The sequence below is a fragment of the Bactrocera neohumeralis genome, chromosome 2 (assembly GCF_024586455.1).
Source record: "Bactrocera neohumeralis isolate Rockhampton chromosome 2, APGP_CSIRO_Bneo_wtdbg2-racon-allhic-juicebox.fasta_v2, whole genome shotgun sequence".
NCBI lineage: Eukaryota > Metazoa > Arthropoda > Insecta > Diptera > Tephritidae > Bactrocera > Bactrocera neohumeralis.
The window spans coordinates 42075252-42102518 of NC_065919.1; the positions used below are offsets into that span (position 1 = coordinate 42075252).

At 36.9% G+C, this 27267-nt stretch overlaps 1 protein-coding gene across 5 annotated transcripts in view; it reads left to right on the forward strand.

Moving 5' to 3' along the window:
- The window catches only part of LOC126750954 (tachykinin-like peptides receptor 99D), a 61956-nt gene extending 41416 nt beyond the window's left edge, over window positions 1-20540 (forward strand). For 4 of the 5 annotated variants that reach the window (XM_050460818.1, XM_050460826.1, XM_050460845.1 and 1 more), the window contains 8 exons: window positions 1444-1601; window positions 3907-4081; window positions 4286-4498; window positions 5977-6127; window positions 7551-7747; window positions 12823-12959; window positions 13172-13285; window positions 16311-20540. In XM_050460818.1, coding sequence (XP_050316775.1) covers window positions 1444-1601; window positions 3907-4081; window positions 4286-4498; window positions 5977-6127; window positions 7551-7747; window positions 12823-12959; window positions 13172-13285; window positions 16311-16738 — 1573 coding nt within the window. In that variant the 3' untranslated portion in view covers window positions 16739-20540. The remainder of the gene's footprint in view (window positions 1-1443; window positions 1602-3906; window positions 4082-4285; window positions 4499-5976; window positions 6128-7550; window positions 7748-12822; window positions 12960-13171; window positions 13286-16310) is intronic. The other variant, XM_050460853.1, reaches the window with a different exon arrangement.
- The last annotated feature ends 6727 nt before the right edge of the window (window positions 20541-27267 follow it).

Consider the following 27267-nt stretch of genomic DNA (forward strand, 5'->3'; position numbering starts at 1 on the left):
CGTGGAAGACGTAGTTTTTCTGTGTCTTTGTTGTTTTAAGTTTCCGTGATTGTCTCAGCGAGAATGCCGTAGGAGCAAACTCAAAACTACCAAGAATCTCTGGGGCATCAATTAGGTTGTTAGCAACCATAAAGTAAAAGACTAGGTCAGCGACTTGACGACGTGTAGCTAGGCTGTTGATTTTATAGCGTGAACGAATATCATCAGTGGAGAGTACCTGCGACCTCAAGGTTGTATGAAAGAATAGAGACTTACAGAATTTATTGTGGACCTTCTCCAATCTGTTGATTGAGACATCAGTGTGAGGAGACCAGACTACAGTGCCGTACTCAAGTATGGGTAGAGCCAGTTGGCGATATAGACATATCAATGTGTAGGGATTGCGAAACTCTTTGCCTGTTCTCGTGATTAATCCAAGAACCTTGAAAGTCTGGAGTGTGATCTTGTCTATATGCTTCGAGTAAGTGAGTTTGTTGTCTTTGATGATGCCCAGGTCTTTGATGTCGGGAACTTCTTGCAGGTTGTGACCGTTTAGTTTATAACTGGTGGCAATATTGCTGTGAGAGCGCAAGTACGAGACTACCGCGCGAGTAAGATTTTGATTATAACTTGCTTCTCTACTACTAAATTCTTAATTAAAACAATTTTACCATCCAAAGACAGAAATCGTCAAGAAGCGGCCAGCTTTAACTAATAGAAGAGGAATTGTGTTCAACCAGAACAACGTCAAGCCATACAAAGATCTATAGCACATCGCCAGAAGTTGCAGGAGTTTTACAGCGACATTCTTATGCATCTGTACCGTACTTCTACAACTTTGCTTCCGCCGTTTTCCAATAGATGTCTCTAGGGTCAAACACTGGTCGATTAAATCGTTTTATATCGATCTTGGACATTTGCGTCAACATTAACCCAACAAAATATTTGTAGAGATCTGTTTGCATCCCAAACTTATTCTCAACTGAAAATGTCACTTTTTGGGCCGAATTCTCGACATTTGCGGGAAATTTTTCTTTTCTTTTTTAATTCCAAGAAAAGTGCGGCTGAGGACCCGTCCACGATTTACTGAGGCTGACACATACATAGATAATACTATTACTCTACTACTACCATCTATATAATTTCTATCAGGTATTAAAAAATATAGAATTTTAGTAAAGCAATTTGTGTTAGTTTACAAAAAAATTGATCATAAAGTATTTCGTGTGTTAATTAAGCATTGCTTTTTGAGGGAATAAGGGAAAACACTTTTGGACCGTTTTTATACAATAAAGCCTTAAATTTGCAAAAAAAAACGGCGGAAGCAATGTATAACTGTATGTTATTCTGGAGCAAATGGAATATGGTTAATTTTAATATGCCAACGTCTAATTGTTAATTTTTTATTCGCCAATCTTCAATTTTTCTTCTAACCAGCTCGATTTTGCCTTCTCTCTATTGCAGCGACGAGGACATATCATTCATCCTACCATGGTGGCGCCAAGTGCTGTGGTCTATTTTATTCGGTGGTATGGTTTTGGTGGCTACAGGCGGAAATTTAATTGTCGTTTGGGTTGTTATGACGACGAAAAGAATGCGAACCGTTACTAATTATTTCATAGGTGAGTTCAGGTAGATATAAATAATTAATACAAATAAAAAATTCCATAACAATTGACATAACAATATAACATATGCGAAAATGAATTTTTATCTGATTTTGAGTTTATGTATGAATATACATATATTATATGCTTACTTATATAAGAAATATCCATAAGGACGTATGTATGAATTTCGTAAAGGCTTGTAGCATAAACCGTAAATTCATTCTCAAACTGATTTGAAATCGATCGCCAATTTACTTTCATTACGCAGGTACTTGGTACCATTTCAGCTGCAGGCAATGCAGTAAAGCACTTTTCAAACGAGTGTAAAACTTTAACGGACTTCGTAAATTTATCTTTCATTCTTTAATATTGTTGTATGTATAACAAAAGTTAAGTACACGTGCACTTCATTATTACGCTATCCGTCGAACCGAAGAAGCAAAACCTAAATCCCGCAAGTAATTCGCATCTGTTTGGCTTCGTGTTAAACGAAAGATGGTATAATTCTGGCGGCAAAATATGTTTCACTAGAGACTGTGTTTCTCAAGTGCGTAAAAAAGTTTCATTTCCAGCGAATATTTACACGCTTTCCATTAGATAAGTCGACACTTCTACACATATTCTTAGTCCTACCATAAGTTCTGTTACAAGCTCAGGCCGTTATAAAGATGAAAATATAATATATTTTCAAATAATGAAAATTTTATTCGAAATGGTCATCTTTTTCCTTCACACAAGCCCCCAAATGATTCGGCCATTGGTCTATAGCACAGTTGCTATTGGTATTGACGACGAAAAATTCTGTGGGGTATTCGACAGGTCCCTTTTTTCAACTCTGACTACAAACTGTAGTTCAATAGATTCAAATCTGGACATCCAGTCGGTCAATCATCTGCAGCTATGAAACCAATGCTCTCCATCAAAGAGAGTAATGCAGCCTTACGACCACTTCTACTTTTGCCTAAAACTGTGGTCTTTTTCACAGAAATGAAGTGGTGAAACGCCTTTACAGGAAACTAGTACAGCCGTTTGCTCTTTAAATAACATTTTTTTCGTCTTTGTTTGTTTAGATGACAAGTTAACCAACGGTAGGCTTCCATGTGGAGATCATCCTCATAAGTTTCTGTTTTCTGAGGCGAATTTAGTTCGAACCATGCAAGAATGACCACTTCACTTTCTGTTATCAGCTTTCGACGTTTAGGAAAATTATCAATAGTGCGGTAAATAAACATACTCAAAATGTTAAGTATTTGAGAAGCTTATGAATTTCACTTGCCCATCTTCCACAATTCAATGCAATCATCTAAATACAATTTTCTTTAGCTCTCCTCTCCATTGTTAATACACGAGAGCAAACATTAAGCTGATTATTTATATGAGTAGGCATTAAATACAAATTATGATAAAAAATAACGACACTTTTTCTACGAATTCCAACTCGCAGCATGAACACTAAATTTTGAACGGAATTCATGCCAAGACGAAGTATAGCACGTAGCTCTTATTCAATGATATAGTGTTAACCGGAAGGAACATAGATCCACGCGTTCATTGGGGAAAGGTATAAGGACTGATATCTCGGCTATTTAGTGATTTATGAGATATGAAGTTTCATCTAAAAATGGGCAATGACACGACATTTCTTTCATTTTTGCTTAGAGAATTATCGGACTTACGGTACAAGTACTCTCGAATAAAAATCTATATTGCAGCTTGGTTTGGTTAAGACTCAATTTCACTTGTTTCGATGGAAATAAATCAGACTTTAGCATAAAAATTAAAAACATTAAAAACTTTCGAAAAATTTAAATTTTAGCACTTAACCTTTGAAAGCCATTTGTCTGCAATTGCATGTCTTTTGCACTTTTACCGCGCTTTTAGTGTAAAGCGAGAATTTTTCACTACCACGTACATTTTGTGTGCAGAAATCACCGTCAATTGAGTTTGAAGGTGTGTAGTCATGTAAATTTATCCATCGCAAAAATTGATAATCCTCTCTCGCGTGTGTGCAATAGAATGCCAACAGCTATATAGAGCGTTGTAAAAATGCGAACGGAAACACCGTCAAACACGCGAGAGTTAGATAAATGTAAATAGATATAAAAACTTACGTGTAATCGAAAATGTACTTATGTATATGCTATATGTGGTTGCTCATCGCCATAATATTATTTACAAAAAAGTTACGCCGCAAAGTACACCGAAATATTGTTTGACGCTCTCTGACGAATTACTCGAAAATTCCTTAATGACGATCCCCTTTTGAGGCACTCCAATTAACTCAATAATCCGTTGCTCTTTCACACTCTCTCCACAGTGAATCTTTCCATTGCGGATGCCATGGTATCCAGTCTCAATGTGACTTTCAATTATATTTACATGCTGGACAACGATTGGCCTTTCGGTGAACTATATTGCAAAATATCGCAATTTATAGCAACGCTAAGCATAAGCGCCTCGGTGTTTACACTAATGGCGATATCCATCGACAGGTGAGTTGATAAACCACAGCGAAGGACTGCAGCAGTAACGCCAAAGTCTGACGTAAATAATATTAAATATTTCACCTTTGAACACATATACATATAAACATGCAAGGTAAACCCACGGTGCGCAAACAATTTGCCACTAAAAGCCCTCACTTTAACTAGCTATGACTCCCTTTCTCGTATCCTCTAACGTTCACCTGCTTTCAGGTATGTTGCCATTATGAAGCCGTTGAAACCACGCATGAGTAAACGGTGCAATCTGGGCATTGCCGCCTTCATTTGGATAGCCTCAATTGCGATTTCATGCCCCATGTTGTTCTTCTTTACAACCGGCGAAGTCGAACTGAAGGATGGTACCCGAATTGTATGCTACGCCGAGTGGCCTGATGGTCCCACGAATCATTCGCAACAGGAAAATGTGTAAGTATGAGTTGCGCTATTAAAACAAATGGAATATGTAGTATATGCAAAGGTATTGACGTAAATGTTTGAACACGTGTTCTTGATGCTCAATTTGCTACTAAAAATGAAATGAATTTCGCATACTTACTTACTTGTGGTTACTTAAATTTTTAGCTCTTTACTCAAGTTTGATATGTGTATTGCAAAGGGTGATTCATTTCGAGGTCTCCTACTTTTTTAAAGAAAAAGCACACAAACTTGAAAATTTTATGGGGAATGTTTATTATTACTCGAAAGAATATTATTCGGCATTTCGTTTTTGAAGACTGTCTCTTTCAAATGTTGGCCACAGCAACGTCTCAGATGGTCCATCCTTTGAGTCCAAGTTTTGATAACTCGTTTGAGCTTTTCGACTGGTAAATGACACGCCGATGATTCCACAGGCCCACAAACCACATTGTTTTTCTGGATGAAATGGCAGATCTTGAATCTCTTCAGGTAGCTCTTCGTCCCAAATGCACAAATTTTGCTATTTTACATAACCATTAAGCTAGAATCTGACTCATCGCGGAACAAAATTTGAACGGAAAACGTTGGATCTTCTAGGAACTTTTCAAGAGCCCATAGAGCGAAACGGTGTCACTTGGGACGGTCAGTTTCAGTTCTAGCACAAATTGTATTTTGCACGATTTTAGACGAATTTCCTTATTGGAAATAAATAAATCCTTTATTGCATTATTTGACACAAAATTAAATCAGTCCAGTACAGACCGGGAGAGATGTTACCAATTCTTAGCCATACTTAAATTTAAACCCTTAAAGTGACTTTTCCAAAAATTACACGTTGAACCAAAATATTAATTTTAGATAGTTCGTTAACTCTGGAATTCAAAAAGAAATCTAATATCGAATTGATTATCTATCCACTTATATTTCAAAAGCAAGAAAATACAACCACAAACAGTTTTTCTCCAAAATTGATATAAACATAATCACAAACTCTTCTATGGTGCCGTACCTGAACGGATGCCTTGAAAGAGAGCACGCTCCGAGATTTTAATATACATAACACAATATTCCCTCTATAAGAAATGGGTTTTCTAAATACTTGCCTTAATCAGTCAGAATATATACTTCCAATTCCTTTTTTGTCATAAAAACAAATGCTATTTTATTGCCCACCAGTAGCATTTCAACTTGTTTGAAAAATATCTTTTGTACAACAATATTTGCGTTCAATTTCCCTCTTGCGGGTGCAAATAGCTCAGCAATTTTTCAAATGCCCAACCAATTATATTTTTCATTAGCTCTGTACTTAATTTTACATTTCGGCAAAATCACAAATCCCAAAGCAATAAGTCGGACGCTTATGATAAATACGAAATTTATTTGTAAACAAAATTACCCAAATACAAATGTAAGGGTCGCCATAAATTTTGGAAAGAATATACTTAATCCCAGCTCAATTTCTTTTCTCCTTTTACTTTCGTTTACAGTTACAATATCGTTTTCATGATTCTCACGTATATACTGCCCATCATTTCGATGACGGTCACTTATTCACGAGTCGGCATTGAACTTTGGGGCTCCAAGACGATCGGAGAGTATACGCCCAGACAGGTGGAGAATGTTCGAAGTAAGCGAAGGGTGAGTACAATTCACTTACCATGATAAATATTACTATCACTGCGTATCATTTCAAATAAAAGCAAAATTTTTGGCAACCTTGTCCACAGTCTTGGAGGTTTTTCTTTTCCTCCCGAATTGTTGCTCTTGCAACATGTTGCTACAGAGTACAATGGTTTTGTTCACCTAACGGTGGTTTCTATTACTTAAAACTAATCGATATAGATGTAGAGTTATATATATATGAATGATGAAAATAACGAAACGAGTTGAGTTCCGGGTGACTATCTGTCCATTTGTCCGTACAAGCGATAAATTGAATAATATGAAATATACTACATATCGTCACCTAAAATACAAAATAACGTAACATCACTTTTCATAACTATCATTATAATAAAAACCACTCCTATTGAAACAATATTTGAGTTTTGGTTATGAAATGGTTATATATTGGTTATTATATCTGACAGCGATTTCCAATATTTTTTGATGACATGTTGTTTTGCATTTTATGTGACGATATCTTCCTTGTCACTCATGGAAAGTCGGTATATCAAATCGGACTGCTCTCACGCCCACAAAACGCTATTAAACAAAACCTTATAAAAATGTCAGCATAAAATTAGGATACAAAAATTATTTTTAAAGTAAGCGTGGTTCCGTCCTTTACAATTTTTTCAGCACTTCTTTATTCAATATGAATATGGGTTGAATCAGACCAAGTCTTCTCCCTATATAACGGTTATGTCGAAAACCACATAAAGGGCGATAACTCACTGAATAAATGCGTCATAAGTATTAAATTGCACAACCAGAATGACAACAACGCCTTAGGGGAAATTCTACATCTCTGTATCTATATGTGATGTCCTATCATAACCACGCCTACTTCTCATACAAAAAAGGTATTTCATCTTACGCCCAAAATTGTCGTAGTCGGCCCATAATTTTTCAAGGACCCACACACCAAATATGTGAACCTCAGTGCACATGGCTGAATTTTTACTGAACATGTCGACCAATCTGAGGTCTAGTACTGAGATTCATAAATAATATTTTTGTAATGACTTGCTCTTGTGGCAAAAATTAATGAAATCGGGTCAAAATGTTTCCTAGTCCTCGTATACCTTATTTGACGAGGTGATGAGAACAAACTGTAAGTTCTTGTTCATTGAACAAAGAGCACTAAAATTAATCTCTGGTGGACATTTGCATTTTGCCGTATTCCACTGCGTATTCAAAAGTGGTCACATTCTTCGAATATATATTATATTTGCCGGTATTCATACATATAACTAACTAATTATCCACAAAACCTGTAGATACCTTCATTTACCATATTCGTTTGAAATTTACATTGAGTTCATATTACTATCTGCTTTCACGGAATTTGGTTATCTTTCTAACATTTATAATTTCTTGTTAATTCTTGTCCCTGCAGGTGGTGAAAATGATGATGGTTGTGGTGCTGATATTTGCCGTTTGTTGGTTGCCCTTTCACATCTATTTCATAGTCACATCATGTTATCCGGCGCTGACACAGACTCCTTTCATTCAGGAGGTCTATTTAGGCATCTATTGGCTGGCCATGAGTAACTCCATGTATAATCCGATTATCTACTGCTGGATGAACTCAAGGTATGTATATTCAAGTTTACAAATGCCAATCATGCAGTCAACACGTTTTCAATTCAAGGGGGTATGTGACATACACATAAAAACGTTTTCATTCGCTTAGCAGGGCAGGATAGATGTGAAATCATTTTTTTAATAAACGCCAAACAAAGTCAAATTTATGCAATTTTCACAAACCTTTCGTATAGAAGAAGAAGTGTATAAGTCTTATCCCTATATGAATGTGAAAATTTACTAGAACCTTTTAATTTATTTAGAAATAACATGCTAGCTCATTTAGTTGAGATTTTTTTGAACTGAGCCAAGCTTCTGAAGCCTAATCTAAACCATATTTTATGCTGAAGAAAGGAGTTAAGACTTGTTTCAACAATAGAAGAAAGATTGATATAAGGAAATTCTTATGATTTTGTATTTTTACTTTCTGGTCGAAACAACTCTATTCCATCGATTTTTTATCTTTCTGCTGCCTTTCAGGTAGTAACACTACCTAACACACATAAGATAAAATAGCTTAATTTTTAACAATACTCAGAGCTCAATTTGCAGAATTTATAACAGAATAGAACACATATTATCTTGCTTACAAAGACACTATTGTTTAACTCCATTATAGTTATATACATACGCTTAGAGCTATTAATCTATGCGGTCATTCCAGTTTATGCAATTATTCTTTTGCTGATAGTATCCGCACAGGCAATGTTTTTGTTGTACAGAACAAAGTTATTGAAGAATTATTTCACACAGTGTCATACATTTACTTTCTTACTTCGCCAAATTGTGCATATATACAATATATACAATATACAAACGGACGCCCTGTTCTTTAACAAAATGATTTGTTTACAAATATAGGCAATGAAGTTTCACTTTTAGCCATAACAAATGTTTACGACCATTAGCGCCTAACCAGAGGTCATCTGGTGGGGGTGGTGACGCGGACTATGGAATTCAGGTAGCTGCGGAAGTGCACGTTCATTAGAGACATAAATCGCCTAGAAAGGGGGCGTAGCAACCGCTTTGCAGTGTAAACGTCTTACTCTTTGCAAAAATCTTTCTATCTACTGAATAAAAAAATATACAATTTTACAAAATTATTATACTAATTCAAAAATTTTCGCTCTACAAAAACGGTTTTAATGATTTAAAAAAAGTTCCTTTAAAGGTAAAACGCAACCAAAGTTCACATAGTGCACCATGTCGTATGAGCAACACACTATCAATAAATGATTAATTAATAAATAAATGTATAAGTCGCACTATGTATAGTATTTGTATGTATGGTTTTTTTCATAAAAAAGTTCCTTTAAAGCTAACATGCGGTACGAATTAGGCATCAAATGTTTATTCATATAGTGCACCATGTTGTATGAGCAACACACTGAGAATAAATTACTTGAATGCTCAGAAGATTTGATGCATAAATCGGATTCTGCATAACTTTTAAAAAAAAATTTTTTTATGAAAAAATCAATCAGACCTGTTTTGTAAGGCAGACATTTTTATAATAGAATATGAGAAAATAAATATGATTTCGAACGGTTTGTTTATTGAAAATAAAGGGCTTTTTTATATTAAATCCTTATTTGAAGGGCATAAACTAAAATTTCAGGGAAAACGAAAAACTTTTGAAATAGCGGTTACCCTAATGCACATATACATATACACATGCATGAATATAGATAGATTCTTACTTTGTAAGCTTACTAGCAGTAAATATGTAATGATGTGATCAATCCATTGTTCTAATTCGTTATTTACACCACAAAACTTCTCTTTCTTGCTACAGCACTTATTTGAAGCTCTACTTATGGACTTAGGACTGAAAAAAATCTTATTTATTGTTCACAATCGAACTTTGGAAATTGATTTGCTAATTTAATTCTCTATAAGAATTATGTTTAAAATTTCTGCGCAAAATGTAGAGGACACTGTCTCTTCTCTATCTGTGCCTTAATAAATATTTTTCTTTGCTTACAGCTAAGTTCTTGTTGTGTAAAGTTTTGAAGCACTACGTTTTGTAGAAGGCGCTCGTAGGCATAAACGCTCTTTAGTTAAATAGCTAACTACTTAATGGAACAGTTAGAGAACTGAACTTTCGCAATAAAGTCGCCTAAGCCCTAGCTACATAAGCGCAAATACATGCGGTTGGAACACTGGTATTCACAGTTTTATTCCAAAGTTTTTATTAGAGTGGTTCCGAATACCGCAGCGTTTTCAGTGAAATCTTCAAATAACGGGTCTTTCAATAAGAGCGCAACAATTTTTAATTAAAACAAAAGCGGTTTGGGATATTAGTGAAATTCTTTATTCCTGTGAAAGTACAGTCGATGTTATTGTGTATGCAACTCGATTTCTTTTCCAAGGCCACCACAGGCACGCTTGCACAAATCCAGACGCTGGACCCAATTTTCGACGGTTTTCAAGCATAAATCTGCCGATATTGTTGCAATTTCACATTCGATATTCGTTCAACGATAGCGACGATCTTGTTGGCACAGACCATAGACTTGACGTAACCCCACTGGGAATAGTTCGTTCGTTTCGTAAGATAACACGTTCACCAAACTTGGGTTTCAATAAATCGCTTGTGACACTTTTGGTGTGGCTTGTGACGCCGTCTTATTGGAATCACATATTGTCCAAGTTCATATCGTTCAATTCGGGACAAAAATATTTGGTTATCATTGAGCGGCAGTGTTTCCCATTCACAGTAACGTGCCCAATGACGCCGGCGGGCCATAAACCGCACCAAATCGTAATTTTTTTCGGAATGCAATGGTGACTCGTGGAGTAGGTGTGAATTGCTGCCTGACCAATAACGCATATTTTGCTTATTGACGAAGCCGTTCAGGCTTCATCGCTGAGGATGATTTTTCGATGAAAATCCGGACCATTTTCAAGCCCAATTCATGAACATACGACGATTCTGGTGGTCCAGCGGCTTCAGTATTGCGTCCATTTGATCTTGAAAGGATGTAGGCCTAGATCTTTTCGCATAATTCGCCACAACGACGTCACAGAGATGCCCAGATGAGAACGACATATGAAAGACTGATTTGGGTCTTCCTCAATTGATACGCTGGCGGCAGCAATATTCTTGATACTACGGGCACTACTGTGTCTCACATTTTGTACCGTGCCTGTGGATTCAAATTTTTCCGCTAGACGCTCAATTGTTCATCTGACAGGACGATTATGACGACTATAAATTGGACGTAGTGCTTTTAAACTTGAGGCCACTGACTCCGATTTCGGTAGTAAATTTTAATTATTTCGACTCGTTGTTGGATCGTATATATTTCCATAATGAAATTGCGAACCTCACTAAAGAGAAATAATAAAAGAGCGGGAAAAAATATGGCTATCGGTTGCTGTCCCTATCGGTCTACCTTTGTAGCCTCCTTATTGAAAATACCGTTATGAAAATTAGACAACACTGAGTGATTAATAAAACAGAGCGTTCCATAGTGCGTAATTCAAACAACTGGTTGATAAAAACTTTTCAGATGTCTTTTTGTATAACAGTGAAGCCACAGATAGCTGAAGATAAACTGTTTGGAATGCTCGACTTTGTGAGGAATAAACGTCGAAGGCTGTGTATATAACAAAATTGGATAAGTTAAGTGTTTTTAAATTTCAGGCAATTTTATAATAAAAAAAATATTGTTATAGGACTGTGGTGACTTTTTTTTAAACACTATACATTTTTTGAATATATAAGCATGCAGAGTAGTTAGAGGTTTGAGTAAAACACAACGGAGGAAGACTCGCGTGAACTAAATTCGATAAGCATTATATCCACGGAGAGAGGAAAATTATTGCATTAGTATTGCATTTTGGGTGATAGTCGAAACCATTACCATTTGTGTAATTGGACACAGCATCGTGTTTCAACCCAGCACCAGTATTCTGGTTGTGGTAATGACATTTATGCGCAGCCACAAATTAGGCGAAACTTATTTAAAGGAATTACATGCCGAGCTGATGGAATGAATCACAGATGGAGTAAAGGACTCTCTTACACCGATTTAGGCAATGGTTTATTTATTGTAGTTTGACGAAATCCGTTGTTGCGCACACAGTAGCCGTAACGCAGCATCTGAAATTAATGGCGGAGCTGTCAGAAGCAAAATGTTGCAACGACATACTGCTATAAGCAAAAACATAGTAAGACTTTTCTCATAATTTTCAAATTCTTCCTCCTCAAAGTAGTCCCCTTTGCCCCCCAACGCACATATCCCAACGTTTTTTTAATTCCGAAATTGTCTTCAATGCGCTTAGCAATTCAAGTTTAATGTATTATATTGACTTTAAATGGTTACCCCAGTTGGGTCGTTTGAGTTTGCTGTCCAGCCAGAAGTCACACGGAGCTAAATCTGGCGAATATGGTGGTTGTGGGTTGAAAATTTGACAAAAAACTCACGAAGTATCATTGCAGGAAGTGACGATACATTATCGTGGCGCAAAAACCAAGAGTTTACGGCCCATAATCCGGCCTCTTCTTACGAATAGCTGTCAGTAAAATCTTTAACTGTTAATCGTCGATTCTCAAGCACCAATTCCTTTATTTTGTTAACGTATTTATCATCAGTTGATGTTGATGGCCGTCCTGAAAGTGGTTCGTCGGTAACGCATTCTCAACACTCTTTGAATAATTGGTACCAATCAAAAACACTTGCTCGTGACAAGCAATTATCACCGAATTTACACCAGATATTTGATTCCGCACACAAAATTGAACGGAACTTCTCTGTTGAATAATTTCACTCATCGCAAAAGTCGCCCAATACACTTTATGTACTTCCAAAAGACAAACGTATACTAAACACTAATGATTATTTTGATGTGATGTGATTTGGCAGAGATGTCACTGATACCAACTTCAAAAAAAATTTCAATGAATCGGTTTTCGCCCTATATTTAAATTAAAAGGTCTTACTATTTTTTGCCCACATTAGTATAAGTGACAGCGCAGTCAGGGATTTATATAGTACACCAAACACTCGTCACTTGACACACTCCTGATTGAATGGGCTTAACTTCACATATCAAACAATTTTGATTTTTTTCAATAGATTCCGTTACGGCTTTAAGCGATTTTTCCGTTGGTGCCCATTCGTTAAGGTCGACGAATCTCTGAATCGGCGCGACAATATGACTTCCCGGTATTCCTGCTCGGGTTCACCGGATCATAATCGCATCAAAAGGAATGGTAAGTGTTATACTACATATTCAAGAGTAATTGTAAAAGTACTTAATTATATTTGTAAGCTTGTAAGCTTAGAAGTTAATCGAAATTTCGCAATCACTTTTTCATTCGAATCTTCTTCCACAAAACAATCTCACATAATTCATGTCACGTCACTTTTGTCTAATGTTTTTCCGTCTGTCCACCATGTGACTTCATCTAAACTCACCTCCCAGTTAGACATTTCCCAGTCAATTCATCCTTTTGTGTGTCTCTTGCAGATACTCAGCGCTCATTTTTGTATACCTGTCCGGGCTCGCCAAAAAACCGTCGAGTAGCTTCACATTATGGTAAGTAAATGAATTACGATACTTTATAAACTTTAGGTGAGTAATGGGCAGAAACTGCGTACGCATAGCAACAGTCTTTATTTTACTCACTTTACTGGCGTACACACCGCTTATGCGGTTATTGTTGAGTTACCAAAAGTGCGGCAAGCGTTTCTTCGCCATTTGGCGCCAATTCGAGTTACCAAGTGAAACCATGTCCTTCTCCACCTGGTCTTTCCAACGGAGTGGAAATCTTGCTCTTCTTCGTTTCTACCGCGTCGAATACTTTCAAAGCTGTTGTAATCTCATCCATCTGGGCATCGTCACCTAGCCAGCATAGCCACTGCCGCTTGATTCGCTAAACTAAGTATGTATCCGTATATCTCATAGAATTCATCCTTCTATCGACTGCGGTATTCGCCGCTATCAATGCGAAAAGAACCATAAATCATATAACAGTGTTTAGCTGATTAAAAGTCTAGAACCGTCCTCAATTATTTTGTGGACGTTACGTTTACGTCTGCGGTATTCAACATTGCTTTCTTTTCGCTCCCCTAATTATTATTTTAATGAGAGCAAATCAAAAAAGTTCAGTAATTAAATTGTTGACTGTCATTAACATCAGTTGTAGTAAACTTTTATACCCGCGCCAATTAGTCTAGAGAGCATTACCTCAAAATGTTTATTGTTGTTGTTGTATTCATTAGCGAAATGCTCTCCTAATTTGTTGTTTGACAGAGAATTGTTACCAAAACCAGTTGGTACTAGGAAATGGACATTTTATGTTAATTTAATGAAGCAATTATCAAAAACAAGAGCAATAAATTGTAGTGATCACACAAGTGCCAAATTAAACTTATTTCGCATTAATTTAAAAACCTAGCATCATCTGTCATTTAAGTTAATTGCCCTTCAACTTATCCATGCCTACATGAAGTAACTTTTTCGTTCTTATCTCCTGCCAAAAATGCACCAATCAGCTTCAGGATCCAATAAAATACAAACAAAGTTTTATCGCTTGAACTCCTAGTAATACCGTAATTCCTCCGCAATCCACGAGCTGCTGTTGACAGCCAACAACATGTCACCATTGGATTTATAACACCAACTGAGGCTGTCTAATGTTGAGCCACTGCCCATTCTTGTCATGTGCATGCAACTTCGAGTGACTGCCAACACAGGGCGGTTGTTAATCTTTTTTGTTTTACGATGAAAGCCTCTGGCTAGCCAGTTGAATAACAAATGACTACACAGTTGGCAGCAGTGTTACACCATTAACTAACCCTGCAGGAAAAATTTTGAACTTTGGTTTTATCTTCCCGCAACATACATATGTCTATAGAGTTTTCGTTTAAGAGTGATTTATTTTCAAAAAGCAACACACTAATGCAGGAATAAGTTCTATGAACCCATTTTTCGAGTACTTTTCCCACTAAATGAAGTCGTATGTCATGAATAGCACGTGCAATATTGACTCCTAAATATTGATGAGAGCCTGGTTTACTGCTAAAGACCAATAATTTCAAATAACCTCACAAATAGAAGTCTAATGGTGTTAAATCACAACTTCTTAGAGGCCATTCAATGTTACAATTTCTTGAAATAATCGATTCTCCAAACTTTTCTCACAATAATTCGATTGTTGCACGTAGCCCCGTATTGTTGGAATCAGATTCGAAAACCTGGTATATAAAGTATAATAGATCTCTTACTGTAACATTAAAACTAAGAGAGATAAAAGATATATACGCGGTCCGATAGCTAAAAGCGGTTTCATTTCGGATCAATACAATTGACCCAGTGGCGCTCTATCTTCTCAAACCCTTAAGACAAATACGATTTCTAGGAGAGTCCAAAGTAGGACTCCGGTGGCGATAACCGCCTCTTTTACCTCATATTTTTAATGAATAAGACCAACTTTGCTGACGGTAGAAATGGGAGCCGATGAGTTGTCATTACAAAAGAATATGTTTTTCTTTCTAAAAAATGGCGGTCGTTACCTTTCCGTCTGAAAAAGTAGGGGTCTCGACTGCTGCTTTGGCACTGTTCGTAAAAGGATCTCACGGTTGTACTAGTTGTCCGGAGTGAACAAATATGCCAATTATTATTATTCTTCTTTATCAGCGTTGGCACCGCTTACGCGGTTATAGCCAAGCTTACAACAGCATACAGAATACTCTCAGAACTGGCGTGTTTTCACCCATTTGGACGACATGACTTAGTCAGCGTAGCCGCTATTTCTTAATTCGCTGAACTTTGTCAATGTCGTCGTATATCTCGTACTTCTCGTCGTTCCATCGAAGCGATATTCGCCGTTGCCAATACCCAAATGACCTTAAATCTTCCGCAGAACCTTTCTTTTATATTTATATGTAGTAATCGTTCATGCCTCTACAGCATAAAGCAGGACGTGGATGATGAGGAACATATATAGTTTGGTCTTTGTTCGACGAGAGAAGACTTTACTTCTCAATTGCCTACTCTGTCCGAAGTAGCACCTTGGGTAGAGATAATCTGCGTTGGATTTCGAGGCTGGCATTGTTGTTTATGATAATACTGGTTCCAATCTCAGCCAATTACGCACCTTCATACGGAATAGGCGGCATTATCTTGACTTGGAAGTGCCGAAATATCGTTTCGTGTTTGCAGATCATTAATCCAGCACCCCTCTTTAATATTAAAATCCACCAAAACAGTTTTAAAAGTCGCTTCAATATTGTGATTACAGTTAACTCTGCATTAGCGCATGGATCTATATATCTTCACGCTCCATCCCTCATTTTTATTGACGTCTTGGGGAGTTTCACGAATACGGTGGCACCTTGATGACGCGCTTTCTGTTTAAGGTGTACACCTTTTCTTGCACCGCACTAAATGTTAGCCAATTTTAAAATTCAAATTAGCTTAAGCCTCTTCCACAGTCTCTCCACGTTCAAAGACCTTTTTATGTACATTTGAGTTTAGATATTTACACAGTGCTTATTTGGTTTTTACTACATTTCCTTGCGTCAATTACTGTATGCCATTTGCTACTTGCTATTTTCAGGTATGTTACGTAATTCCACAATAGTATCCCATCGAGATCCGTTGCGACACTCTGCGCCAATTGGCACCAACAACACCGGCGCATATCACCAACGCTTCACCATTAGTCACTGCGGCAATAGTCACGAGCTTACATCGCTGACGTCGTTAAGCGGCGCACCGGGTGCGGGACAATATGGCATCGTAATGAAAGCTGAGCCCATCAAAGTGGCGCTGCGAAATGGCAGCGCACAACAAGTGTCATTGCCATTGTGGCCAGCGACAGCTGAAACAACCGACACCGAATCAGCTGCAACAACACCGCCACTGCTGCCTCCGCCATCCACAATTGGCGTTGGGGAAGTTGTAGGTGTTGAAGGTTGTTGTGTTGGTGATGTTAGTGGTGGTGTGTGCCATGTGGATGAGACAAACGTGCGTGCCGCATCTTGACAGTGTGAAGGCACACGCAACAACAACAACAGTGGTAGTGTCAAAGTAGTTGCGGAGCGTGACAAGTACAGCAATGGTTTAGCAGACGGTTTGGAATATAAAAATGTCAACGGTAGTACAAAAGCTTATGCTATTAGCAACAGCAGCAGTAACAACAATAACAGCAAGCATCGTGCGATAGATGCCACAGAAAGTGGCAACACAATAGGTGCCCCAATAGCAAAGACAACAAAAGCCACAACAACTACACTGCTGTCGACCAACACGCCACGTGGCATTTTCGCCTCGTCTACGACGGATGATAAAACATGGCTGTAAATTAGCTGTATAAGAGATGGTTTAGAGAAACACATGCTTAGCAGACGCAGCCCAGTAGGTGACCGGAATAAAAAGCAACAACGCTGGATTGTCATGCCTCGTACGTGAATGGTCGTAATGAAAGTTGACACTGGAAAGTGTGTTACGTCCAACACCAGGTAGACGATATGAAGAAGATGTGCTGCGCAGCTCTGGTGATATCGTCGCTGATAACCATTGACATATCTAATTTTAGAAAATTTAGTTTAAAATTTAAAATAATAAGAAAGAGAGGAAAAGAGCGGCCTGTGCTGCTACAAATTTAAACAGATATTCCATTCATAGGTGATATTTCTTGAAACCAAATGGGCCACTCTCGACCTAAATGCGGACAATGTGATTCTTTAGAGGCATTATAACCTCAAAATTGTTACAATGAAAGATTAAACCCAAACTCACGTACGACCTTAAGAAAGCTAAGCAAACGAATAGAATTGTAATATATTAATGTATTATGGTTAAATGCGAATTTCTTAGCTTACTTAAATCCATAATTAGACCACTTAAGATATAAGCTGCTGAATGTAATAATTACAGAAAAAATTAAAGTTTATTAAAATACTTGTCGTGTAAATATATAAAAGCTCGAACTCGTATAATTGTATATTGTTCACACAAAAAAAAAAAAAAAACAAAACAAAAGATAAACAGTATGGAAAAAACAATGTCAGCACAAGGACTAAGTCATAACAGCCTCAAAGTGCTTATGTATATATGTAGATAAGAAAATATTAGAATACAATTGGCTAAAAAAGTTTATAAATTTAAGCTCAGTGTTTGACTATTAAGCTTTGCAATCATATATGTAAAATAAACTCACTATACCTTATATTTGAAGTAAAGGGATTCACGAAAGTTTATTGAGTAAACAATATAAATAAGTACAGACGTGTTCGAAAAACTAAGAGCAACCAAAGTTAACACAGAAATCCATGAATAAAGTTTTTCAAAAGTATTTTATTTTTCATTTTTTTCGGCAAACATTTGTGCATGGCTAGAGTGCACATTAAAATTTTTATGACGCTTCTTATTGTTATAAGCCCGAAACAGCCTGTTCGAAAAATAATATTAATAGCAGTACAAAAATGTATTTACTGTAGATTAAAGTATACTACTGTCTTTATATTTGATACTAAGTTGTTCCTTCACGATTTGTAATTACTTTTGTATGTCTGCAGTACAAGGAATCTAAACGAGCGCGCCATCTAGAGAGGAGTATTTTTCGCAAGCATTTTCATCCTTATAAAGTCATCACATCTTCAAGCCTCCATGTCCTATGATCATTTTTGTATATTTTACGTTGACTTGCTGATTACGAGATCATTTTTCCTTACCATAGTTAAAATGAACAATCTTTGGCTCAACACTGCTGGAATATTGTGCCAAAGTGAAAGAAGTTCCACCGCAAACTTTCTATCAAATTCAAGAAGCCGGTTTATGTGCACACTTTTCAGTAAAAGTCCTCATCTTGGACTAAAATTTCATCTAACGTCGAAAGTATAAAGACATTTTTGTTTTTATATATAATATATATATATATATGTATAAGCCATTCTGTTGCTTATGCCGTTATTTTAACTTTCATTCGAACATATTTTAAGTACCGCTACCCACAATTAAAAAGACCATACCGTCTTCTTTCAATTAATGACTAATGTCAGTTTATTTTGCAATGGTTCCTTTAGTCGGTTGATGAGTTTAGTTCTGTAACTGAACGTTTTTAGATCTCGATACTAATCAGACTGTTACCTCTCGTTCCTCGGCGCTAAATGGAAATAAGTCATAAAATATAAACTGTGCTCTCGTGAATAGCCGATCAAAATATTAATAATAGTACCTTGCAAAGAGATCAATTGATTAAAATTCGAGACATAATTGGAAGGTAAGAAAACGGACTTAGTGTGACACCCCACACGTACACGGTGAAGTTTCAATAATATCTGAAAGTCCATATAAAAAAACTATAGCAAGCACGTTATAATAACATATTGAATAATCTATATTCATATATTTTTTAAGTTTATTTTTTACGAGGAAAGTTTTCAGTTTTCGACCAATAGAAACAATAAACAGACGATAATTCTCCTTAAAAATATTCCATCGGCTATATTCCTCAATTCAACATTATATTGATTATTTATTTTATATAAATATGTTTTAAACCACAATTTAGAACCAGAAAGAGTTTTTCATTCATAACAAAACTAAAACTCAATCTATTAAAAATTACGTCAATCGAAGAGGCTTATGCTCTTATTGTTTATTAGTATTATCACCGTTGGAAAATAGTTATAAATCATTGCCTCTGAGTAAGTCGTATTTTCTAGTACAAAACAGTAAACTTAGAAATTGTTTCATTCAAATTTTTATATTGCAAAATATTTAATCTAAGCTGGTTATCATAATTAATGCCATCCTGCCACTTTATTGAACTTTTGTTAATACCCACGTAACTGAGAGAAATAAAATAAAATACTCGCGAAAAAGTAAGAACATAACTATTTTATTTTTAGCTAATATATTTAATTATTTTTTCATATATTTAATTACAATAAATAAAATAAGTATGTTAACTAAATGGTTGAATTGCAATCTGCAGTAAATTCAATTTTATGTAAGGTTGTATCAAATCACTAAACGTTACAAGCTGTTCCAGTGGATGGAATTTTGTGCACATCAAAGTAGTATATACCATACAAATAAAATTTGTATTTATAACTGTTAAAAAGGATGAAAAATATAAGTTAAGGCTAGTGTATAAATTTCAAAAAAAAATATTTGTTACCATTAATTGTTGAACACACTGTACTATTTACGCGCTTCTGCACGCCACTTTGTACATACAAATTTGCAGCTATGTGATTAGCTACCTACACCTAAAAGGAAAATTGTGATTATTGTTATTCATAAGGAGAAATATGCGATTTTAAACAGGGAAAATTAAATATGTTTACAGATATAATAAATATATATGTATGTATTTGACTATTGATTACATGGGAGTGTATATTTGTATAGTTACACAGATGCATTTGAAGCAAACTACAAGGTGCGTTCCAAAGTAAAGAGGACTTTTTGCATCTAGCGCCCCCTGGTGTCGCCATCTATATGTTGACTGGTGCGTTAGAATCTGTTATCTTTATCGATTGTCCAGTGACACTTCCTTCATTGAAAGTGAAGTTATTGCGTTTTAAGTGTCGGTATGTTTGTGTTATCGGTGCGAAAATGAGCTTCGCACAAAGAGCCAACATTAAATTTTGTTTTAAAATTGGTAAAACTTTTACCGAAACGTTTCAATTTATGAAACGAGTTTATGGCGATAATTGCCTATTCCTTAGCAGAATGCACAAGTGGTTTCAACGTTCAAAGTCGTCGTGAGGACATAAATGATCATCGGAATATCCATCGAAATTCCATCGAAACTGTGCGCGAATTCATCAAAAACCAGCCGAAATCATTATTGAAATTCATGGAATGGGAAAAATGCATTTGCCCATGAAAGAAAAGCGTTAAGTAGTCGTAGAGGCCATTCAAAAGGCTTGCGCCGGCATACTGGTGGCCATACCGGCCAACGAGCTAAAACACTCGTTCAACATGCTTTTGGACCGCGCAAAAAGCTGTATTGAAGCAGACGGAGACTATTTTGAATAAAATAAATTAATTGTGTCGCAAAAAAACCATTTGTTCTGTTTTTTTTTTAAAGTCCTGTTTACTTTGGAACGCACCTTGTATAAGAATAAGCTATTAAATTGAAATATTTTTAGGTATATGTATGTACATATACTATGTTTACGTATTTCTACATAAAACCACAAAGTTTATTGTTAAAATTGTACGATAATTATTGATGTTGCACTGAACACACTGAAGAGTTTAATAACTATTTAATTATTAAGTTGCAACTTTTAATACATATAATCTTGTACTCTTGTAAAAGAATTCCTTCCAAAGAATTCCTGTAAAATATCTTTCTATCAAAGCTATCGAATTTACATTATAAATAAATTATTTTGATAAAAGTAACTCAAGTTGATTTAAAATATAAATTAAATATCCTAAGCTCCACTATTTTATTTTATAAATTGTCTGTAATTAAATTTATTTGAGAAAAGAAATACACGAACGCTTAACTGTAAATTTGTCTGTGATTTCATTTTTTTTTGCTAAATATGATATTTTATAATACGATTTCTCTCTTTAAGAACACAAAGACAAAGAGATGCAATTAGCAACAAACAAAAATTCGAAAATTCAAATCATCGTATCTCCAAGCTGAATAAATTGATTCAACTTCTGGATGAATTAATTGATAAAGGGTGTTTTTTTGACTAAATTTATGTGAGTAGACAAGCAATTTCACGAGGCACTATAAAAAAATAGTCAAGCGGTACTAAAACACTGATTTTGGAGCCACTCTACAGTCCCACGACGGGAGATAATGCGTTCACCAAAAGATTCCTTCAATAAATGGATTGTTACATTGGCTGTATAGCATGTGGTCTATATACCATGATAGTAAGGCCTATTGTCGAAGCGGTTTCTTGAGTATCGAAGGCAAGACAGCCTTCGGTAAGCCTTCAACTATCGGAGCTGCAAAGACTCGCCTGCGTCTGCGCTGCAGGGGCAATGCGCACCTGTCCAACGGCAGCACTTGAAGTCATGCTGAAGCTCTCACCACTACAACTATTGATCAAACAGGTAGCGAAACATACCATGTTGCTCATGACAGCTGATGGTTTTGGCAAAGGGAAGATATTGTCGTCTCAACAAATGAAAACCTTAAGGGTGGACACACCCCTTTACAAAGAAGCTTAAAGTTACTCAAGGCAGTGAGGCGGAGTAGAGTGATTCCACGCTCGACCGACTACTGAGGGACAGCACTATCCAGTGCTACACTGACGGCTCGAAACACCGGAAAGCTTTGGAGCGGTCATTGCGAGATCGCATACCCAACTATCCGCACCAATGTCATGTTTTGCGATATCTTTCAAGCAGAAGTCTTTGCTATAATTCAATTAGCAGAAATTAATCTCTATCGCAACCAGCGTATCGCTATACTCAAGCGACACTAAAAGCGATCTCAGCTTTTAAGGTCAAATCGCTATTAGTAGAAGAGTACATAGGAAGGCTGAACCGCCTATCAGTTTGCAACCGTGTACACCTGATCCGGGTGCCGGGGCATAAAGGTAGCCGGCAATGAGCTAGCCGATGAACTAGTCCCAGGACGATGGGGTCAGAACCATGAATTGCGGAAGGGCCCCACACAATAAAGGAGTTTCTCCCCACAGAGGAGAGAGTGGAAAGAAGACGGCACTGGCAGCAGACAATAGCAATGCGTCACGCCAAGCTACTATTTGGAGGAAACAACCTGGGAAGGTTTAGATCAACCTCCCCCGAGACAAATACCGTCTCCTTGTCGCCTCTATACAGGGCATTGCAAGCGCAGGAAACTTTTGTCCAACATGTGTCCTAGAATTATTCAGAGCGCTAAATATGTGATATAGAAGAGGATACGATAGACCATAAGCCGCTGCAAAACCACAATTATTTTCTATGTATGGCAAGTAGCGCCATGTTGTTGAAACCAAAGATCGTCCACATCAATATCCTCCAATTCATACACGAAAAGTCATTAACGATGGCTCGATAGTGATCCCCTGTGACTGTAACATTATGGCCGACTTAATATTTGAAGGAATATGGACCAATGATTCCCTCTGCTCATAGAGTACACCAAACAATGACTTTTTGGCGATGTAACGACGTCTAAGCAATGGTGATTTTATTTATTAGCGTACCCATTCAACCAATAGCGTGCTTCATTGCTGAGCAAATTTTTCTTAAGAAAATCAGGATCGGTGGCCATCTCGTTTTGGTCCCATTCACCGAACGTTTAAAGATTTCAAATTTGGCACGAGTTAAATTTTGTACAACACAAATCTTCCGAAAAATGTGTGATCAGAGTTCCAATTTTTGCGCGAGATTGCGGATGAACAAATTCTGGTATTCTTTGATACTACGTCCATAACACAATAGCGTCTTCGGTGTGCCCTGTGCGGCATCTCTGAGAACGTGATGCGAAATTGATCAATGGTTCCCAGAATTCCTGACTAATTCTCCACACACATAACAAAAACTATCGAGTCGTTAGAACATTTTTGTGGCATGTTTACTATGTAAAAAACGTATAAAAAATGTAAGTTAGTCGAATGCGATAGTTATACAGTCGTATAAATGAAGTTATTTACAAAAAGACTCGTATGAGATAAACCAGATCGCTGGCAATCACATTATAGTTCACATTATCTGCCTAAAATCCGACTAGACAACTCTGGACACAATAACCCAATCCCAACAGCAAAAACCGTAGGATTCGATGGGAGTGTGCATCGTCTACGGCAGGGAGCCACAGCGAGAACAGCGAAGGTAGGTTAAGCTATAGTTGTAAGTGGAATTTAAATTTAGTTCTGAAGGAGACTCAATTAAGTTCAGTCAATATTAAAATAATTTATATGAGGTCAGAATGAATATGTTACAAGGCATAAAACAAAATTATTGTAATAGTTTGTCAAAAAAGTCTTGCGGTATTTTCGCTAGTTGGCGCTGAAAGCGCGTAGTTCTAGTTTTATTCGCCGCATCGGGTCATGCTATATCTTTTTGGTAAGCTCATTTTACGCGCTAACACGTGTTTGATTGATTGTCGTTTCTTTTAAGTCGTTCGTGAGTTATAGCGTCGCAAACATGGAGCAAAATAAAGAGAAAATACGGCATATTTTACAGTACTACTACGATAAAGGCAAAAATGCATCTCAAGCCGCCAATAAAATTTGTGCAGTTTATGGACCCGATACAGTTTCCATTTCCACCGCACAACGATGGTTTCAATGTTTTCGTTCAGGTGTAGAGGTGGTCGAAGATGCGCACGCTCCGGAAGGCCTGTCGGCGAAAATTGCGATAAAATCGGTGAATTGGTCGAAAGAGACCGGCATAGTAGCAGCCATAGCATCGGTCAAGAGCTGGGCATGAGTCATCAAAAATTCATTTCAATTTCAATAAAAATAAAAAAAAATCAATAAAAATACCGCAAGACTTTTTTGACAATCCATTATATTAGATTATTATACATCTTCTTCTTAATTGGCGTAGACACCGCTTACGCGATTATAGCCGAGTTAACAACAGCGCGCCAGTCGTTTCTTCTTTTCGCTACGTGGCGCCAATTGCATATTCCAAGCGAAGCCAGGTCCTTCTCCACTTGGTCCTTCCAACGAAGTGGATGTCTTCCTCTTCCTCTGCTTACCCCTGCGGGTACAGCGTCGAATACTTTCAGAGCTGGAGTGTTTTCGTCCATCCGGACAACATGACCTAGCCAGCGTAGCCGATGTCTTTTAATTCGCTGAACTATGTCGTATATCTCGTACAGCTTATCGTTCCATCGAATGCGGTATTCGCCGTGGCTAACGCGCAAGGGACCATAAATCTTTCGCAGAACTTTTCTCTCGAAAACTCGTAACGTCGACTCATCCGTTGTTGACATCGTCCAAGACTCTGCACCATATGGCAGGACGGGAATTATGAGTGACTTATAGTTAGGTTTTTGTTTGTCGAGAAAGGACTTTGCTTCTCAATTGCCTACTCAGTCCGAAGTAGCACCAGTTGGCAAGAGTTATTCTCCGTTGGATTTCTAGGCTGACATTGTTGGTGGTGTTTACGCTGGTTCCAAGGTAGACGAAATTATCTACAACTTCAAAGTTATGACTGTCAACAGTGACGTGAGTGCCAAGTCGCGAGCGCGACGACTGTTTGTTTGATGACAGGAGATATTTCGTCTTGCCCTCGTTCACTGCCAGACCCATTTCTTTTGCTTCCTTGTCCAGCCTGGAGAAAGCAGAACTAACGGCGCGGGTGTTGGGGCCGATGATATCAATATCCATCCTCCTCATACATAGACTCGGACAAAAAAGCAACCGGAAGTTGTAATTAAATTCCATGAGTAAATGATATTTAAAAACAAGTAAGGAAGGGCTAAGTTCGAGTGTCACCGAACATTTTATACTCTCGCATGATAAAGTGATAATCGAGATTTCATTATACGTCATTTACATATTTTTCAAATACCGTATTTTTGTAAACTTTTATTCCGCTATCATCATTGGTTCCTAATGTATATACTCGTATTATACAGAAAAGGCATCAGATGGAATTCAAAATAGCGTTATATTGGAAGAAGGCGTGGTTGTGAACCGATTTCACCCATATTTCGTACATGTCATCAGGGTGTTAAGAAAATATTATATACCGAATTTCATTGAAATCGGTCTAGCAGTTCCTGAGATATGGTTTTTGGTCCATAAGTGGGCGAGGCCACGCCCATTTTCAATTTAAAAAAAAAAAACCTGGGTGTAGCTTCCTTCTGCAATTTTTTCCGTAAAATTTAGTGTTTCTGACGTTTTTTGTTAGTCGGTTAACGCACTTTTAGTGATTTTCAACTTAACCTTTGTATGGGAGGTGGGCGTGGTTATTATCCGATTTCTTCCATTTTTGAACTGTATATGGAAATGCCTGAAGAAAACGACTCTGTAGAGTTTGGTTGACATAGCTATAGTAGTTTCCGAGATATGTACAAACAACTTAGTAGGGGGCGGGGCCACGCCCACTTTTCCAAAAAAATTGCGTCCAAATATGCCCCTCTCTAATGCGATCCTTTGTGCCAAATTTCACTTTAATATCTTTATTTATGGCTTAGTTATGACACTTTATAGGTTTTCGGTTTCCGCCATTTTGTGGGCGTGGCAGTGGGCCGATTTTGCCCATCTTCGAACTTAACCTTCTTATGGAGCCAAGGAATACGTGTACTAAGTTTCATCATGATATCTCAATTTTTACTCAAGTTACAGCTTGCACGGACGGGCGGACGGACAGACGGACGGACGGACAGACACACATCCGGATTTCAACTCTACTCGTCACCCTGATCACTTTGGTATATACTATAACCCTATATCTGACTCTTTTAGTTTTAGGACTTACAAACAACCGTTATGTGAACAAAACTATAATACTCTCCTTAGCAACATTGTTGCGAGAGTATAAACATTTACATATTTTGCTAAATAAATAGGATTATCCTTAATTATTATGCCAAATATAAGCGCGATCTGTTGAGCAGTTTGTTTACAACAGCTGCTTAAGTCGGTATACCTCAGTACTGCGTTGCAATTTTTACAATCGATAAAAATATCAAAGAAAGAATTTGTCTCAAATTTTGTATTTTTAACCAAATGTCGTTAGCGGAATCATTGCAAATGTTGAAAAAGGCTAACGGTAATTTAAAAACCTAACCCTACGTGCGGTACAAAGCCTACAAAGAGGTTGAGAGATCGTTAAAGACATGCCTCGTTCTGGACGACCTCCGACCTCTTCAACTGATGAAAACATTAGAAAAGTTAAAGATATAAAGCTTTAAGTGTTAGGGAGATAGCAAGTGCGCTCGACATCTCTGGCGAGTCAGTTCGAATGTTTTTGATGAATATTTTGGGTGTGAAACGCTTGCTTGGCCGACTCGTCCCGATAAAGCTAAATTTCTTTCCAAACGAGTACGATTGTAACCGAATTTAAGCCAAAAACGCCAAAAATCGTTGGAATAAGTGTATTACATCTGGTCGGGATTACTTTGACAAAATAAATATTGAGGAATAATATAATATTTTGCATTTTATTTACAATTTTGGGTACTTTTTTGTCACAAGCATCAAAAATAGTGTTTATCAGTTTATAACCGTTTTACTAACAGATTTTATGGCAATATATCGGTTAATGTGTGAGTTATTTTCATGTACCCAATATAAAAAATATTCATTTGAATATATTATATTATATATTTTTAATATCAATGTGTAATCACTTAGAAATATTTAAAATCTGCAATAAAAACAAATTTCGTGATATTAATAGTAGTATGCTTGAATAACTCAGCGCCAGATTCACTGGAAATCACAGAACAAAAAATTTATCTGAATCAGAAATTGACAATTTGAAACGATTTCATGTGTATACGTTTTATTTTTAAAATGTCACATTCACTGCCGTTTGTTGGCAGCGACATGTTTCCTCTTGACGCCATCCAAATGGTTATGTGTATCTGTGTGCTTATTGTATGTGTATGTTGTGGG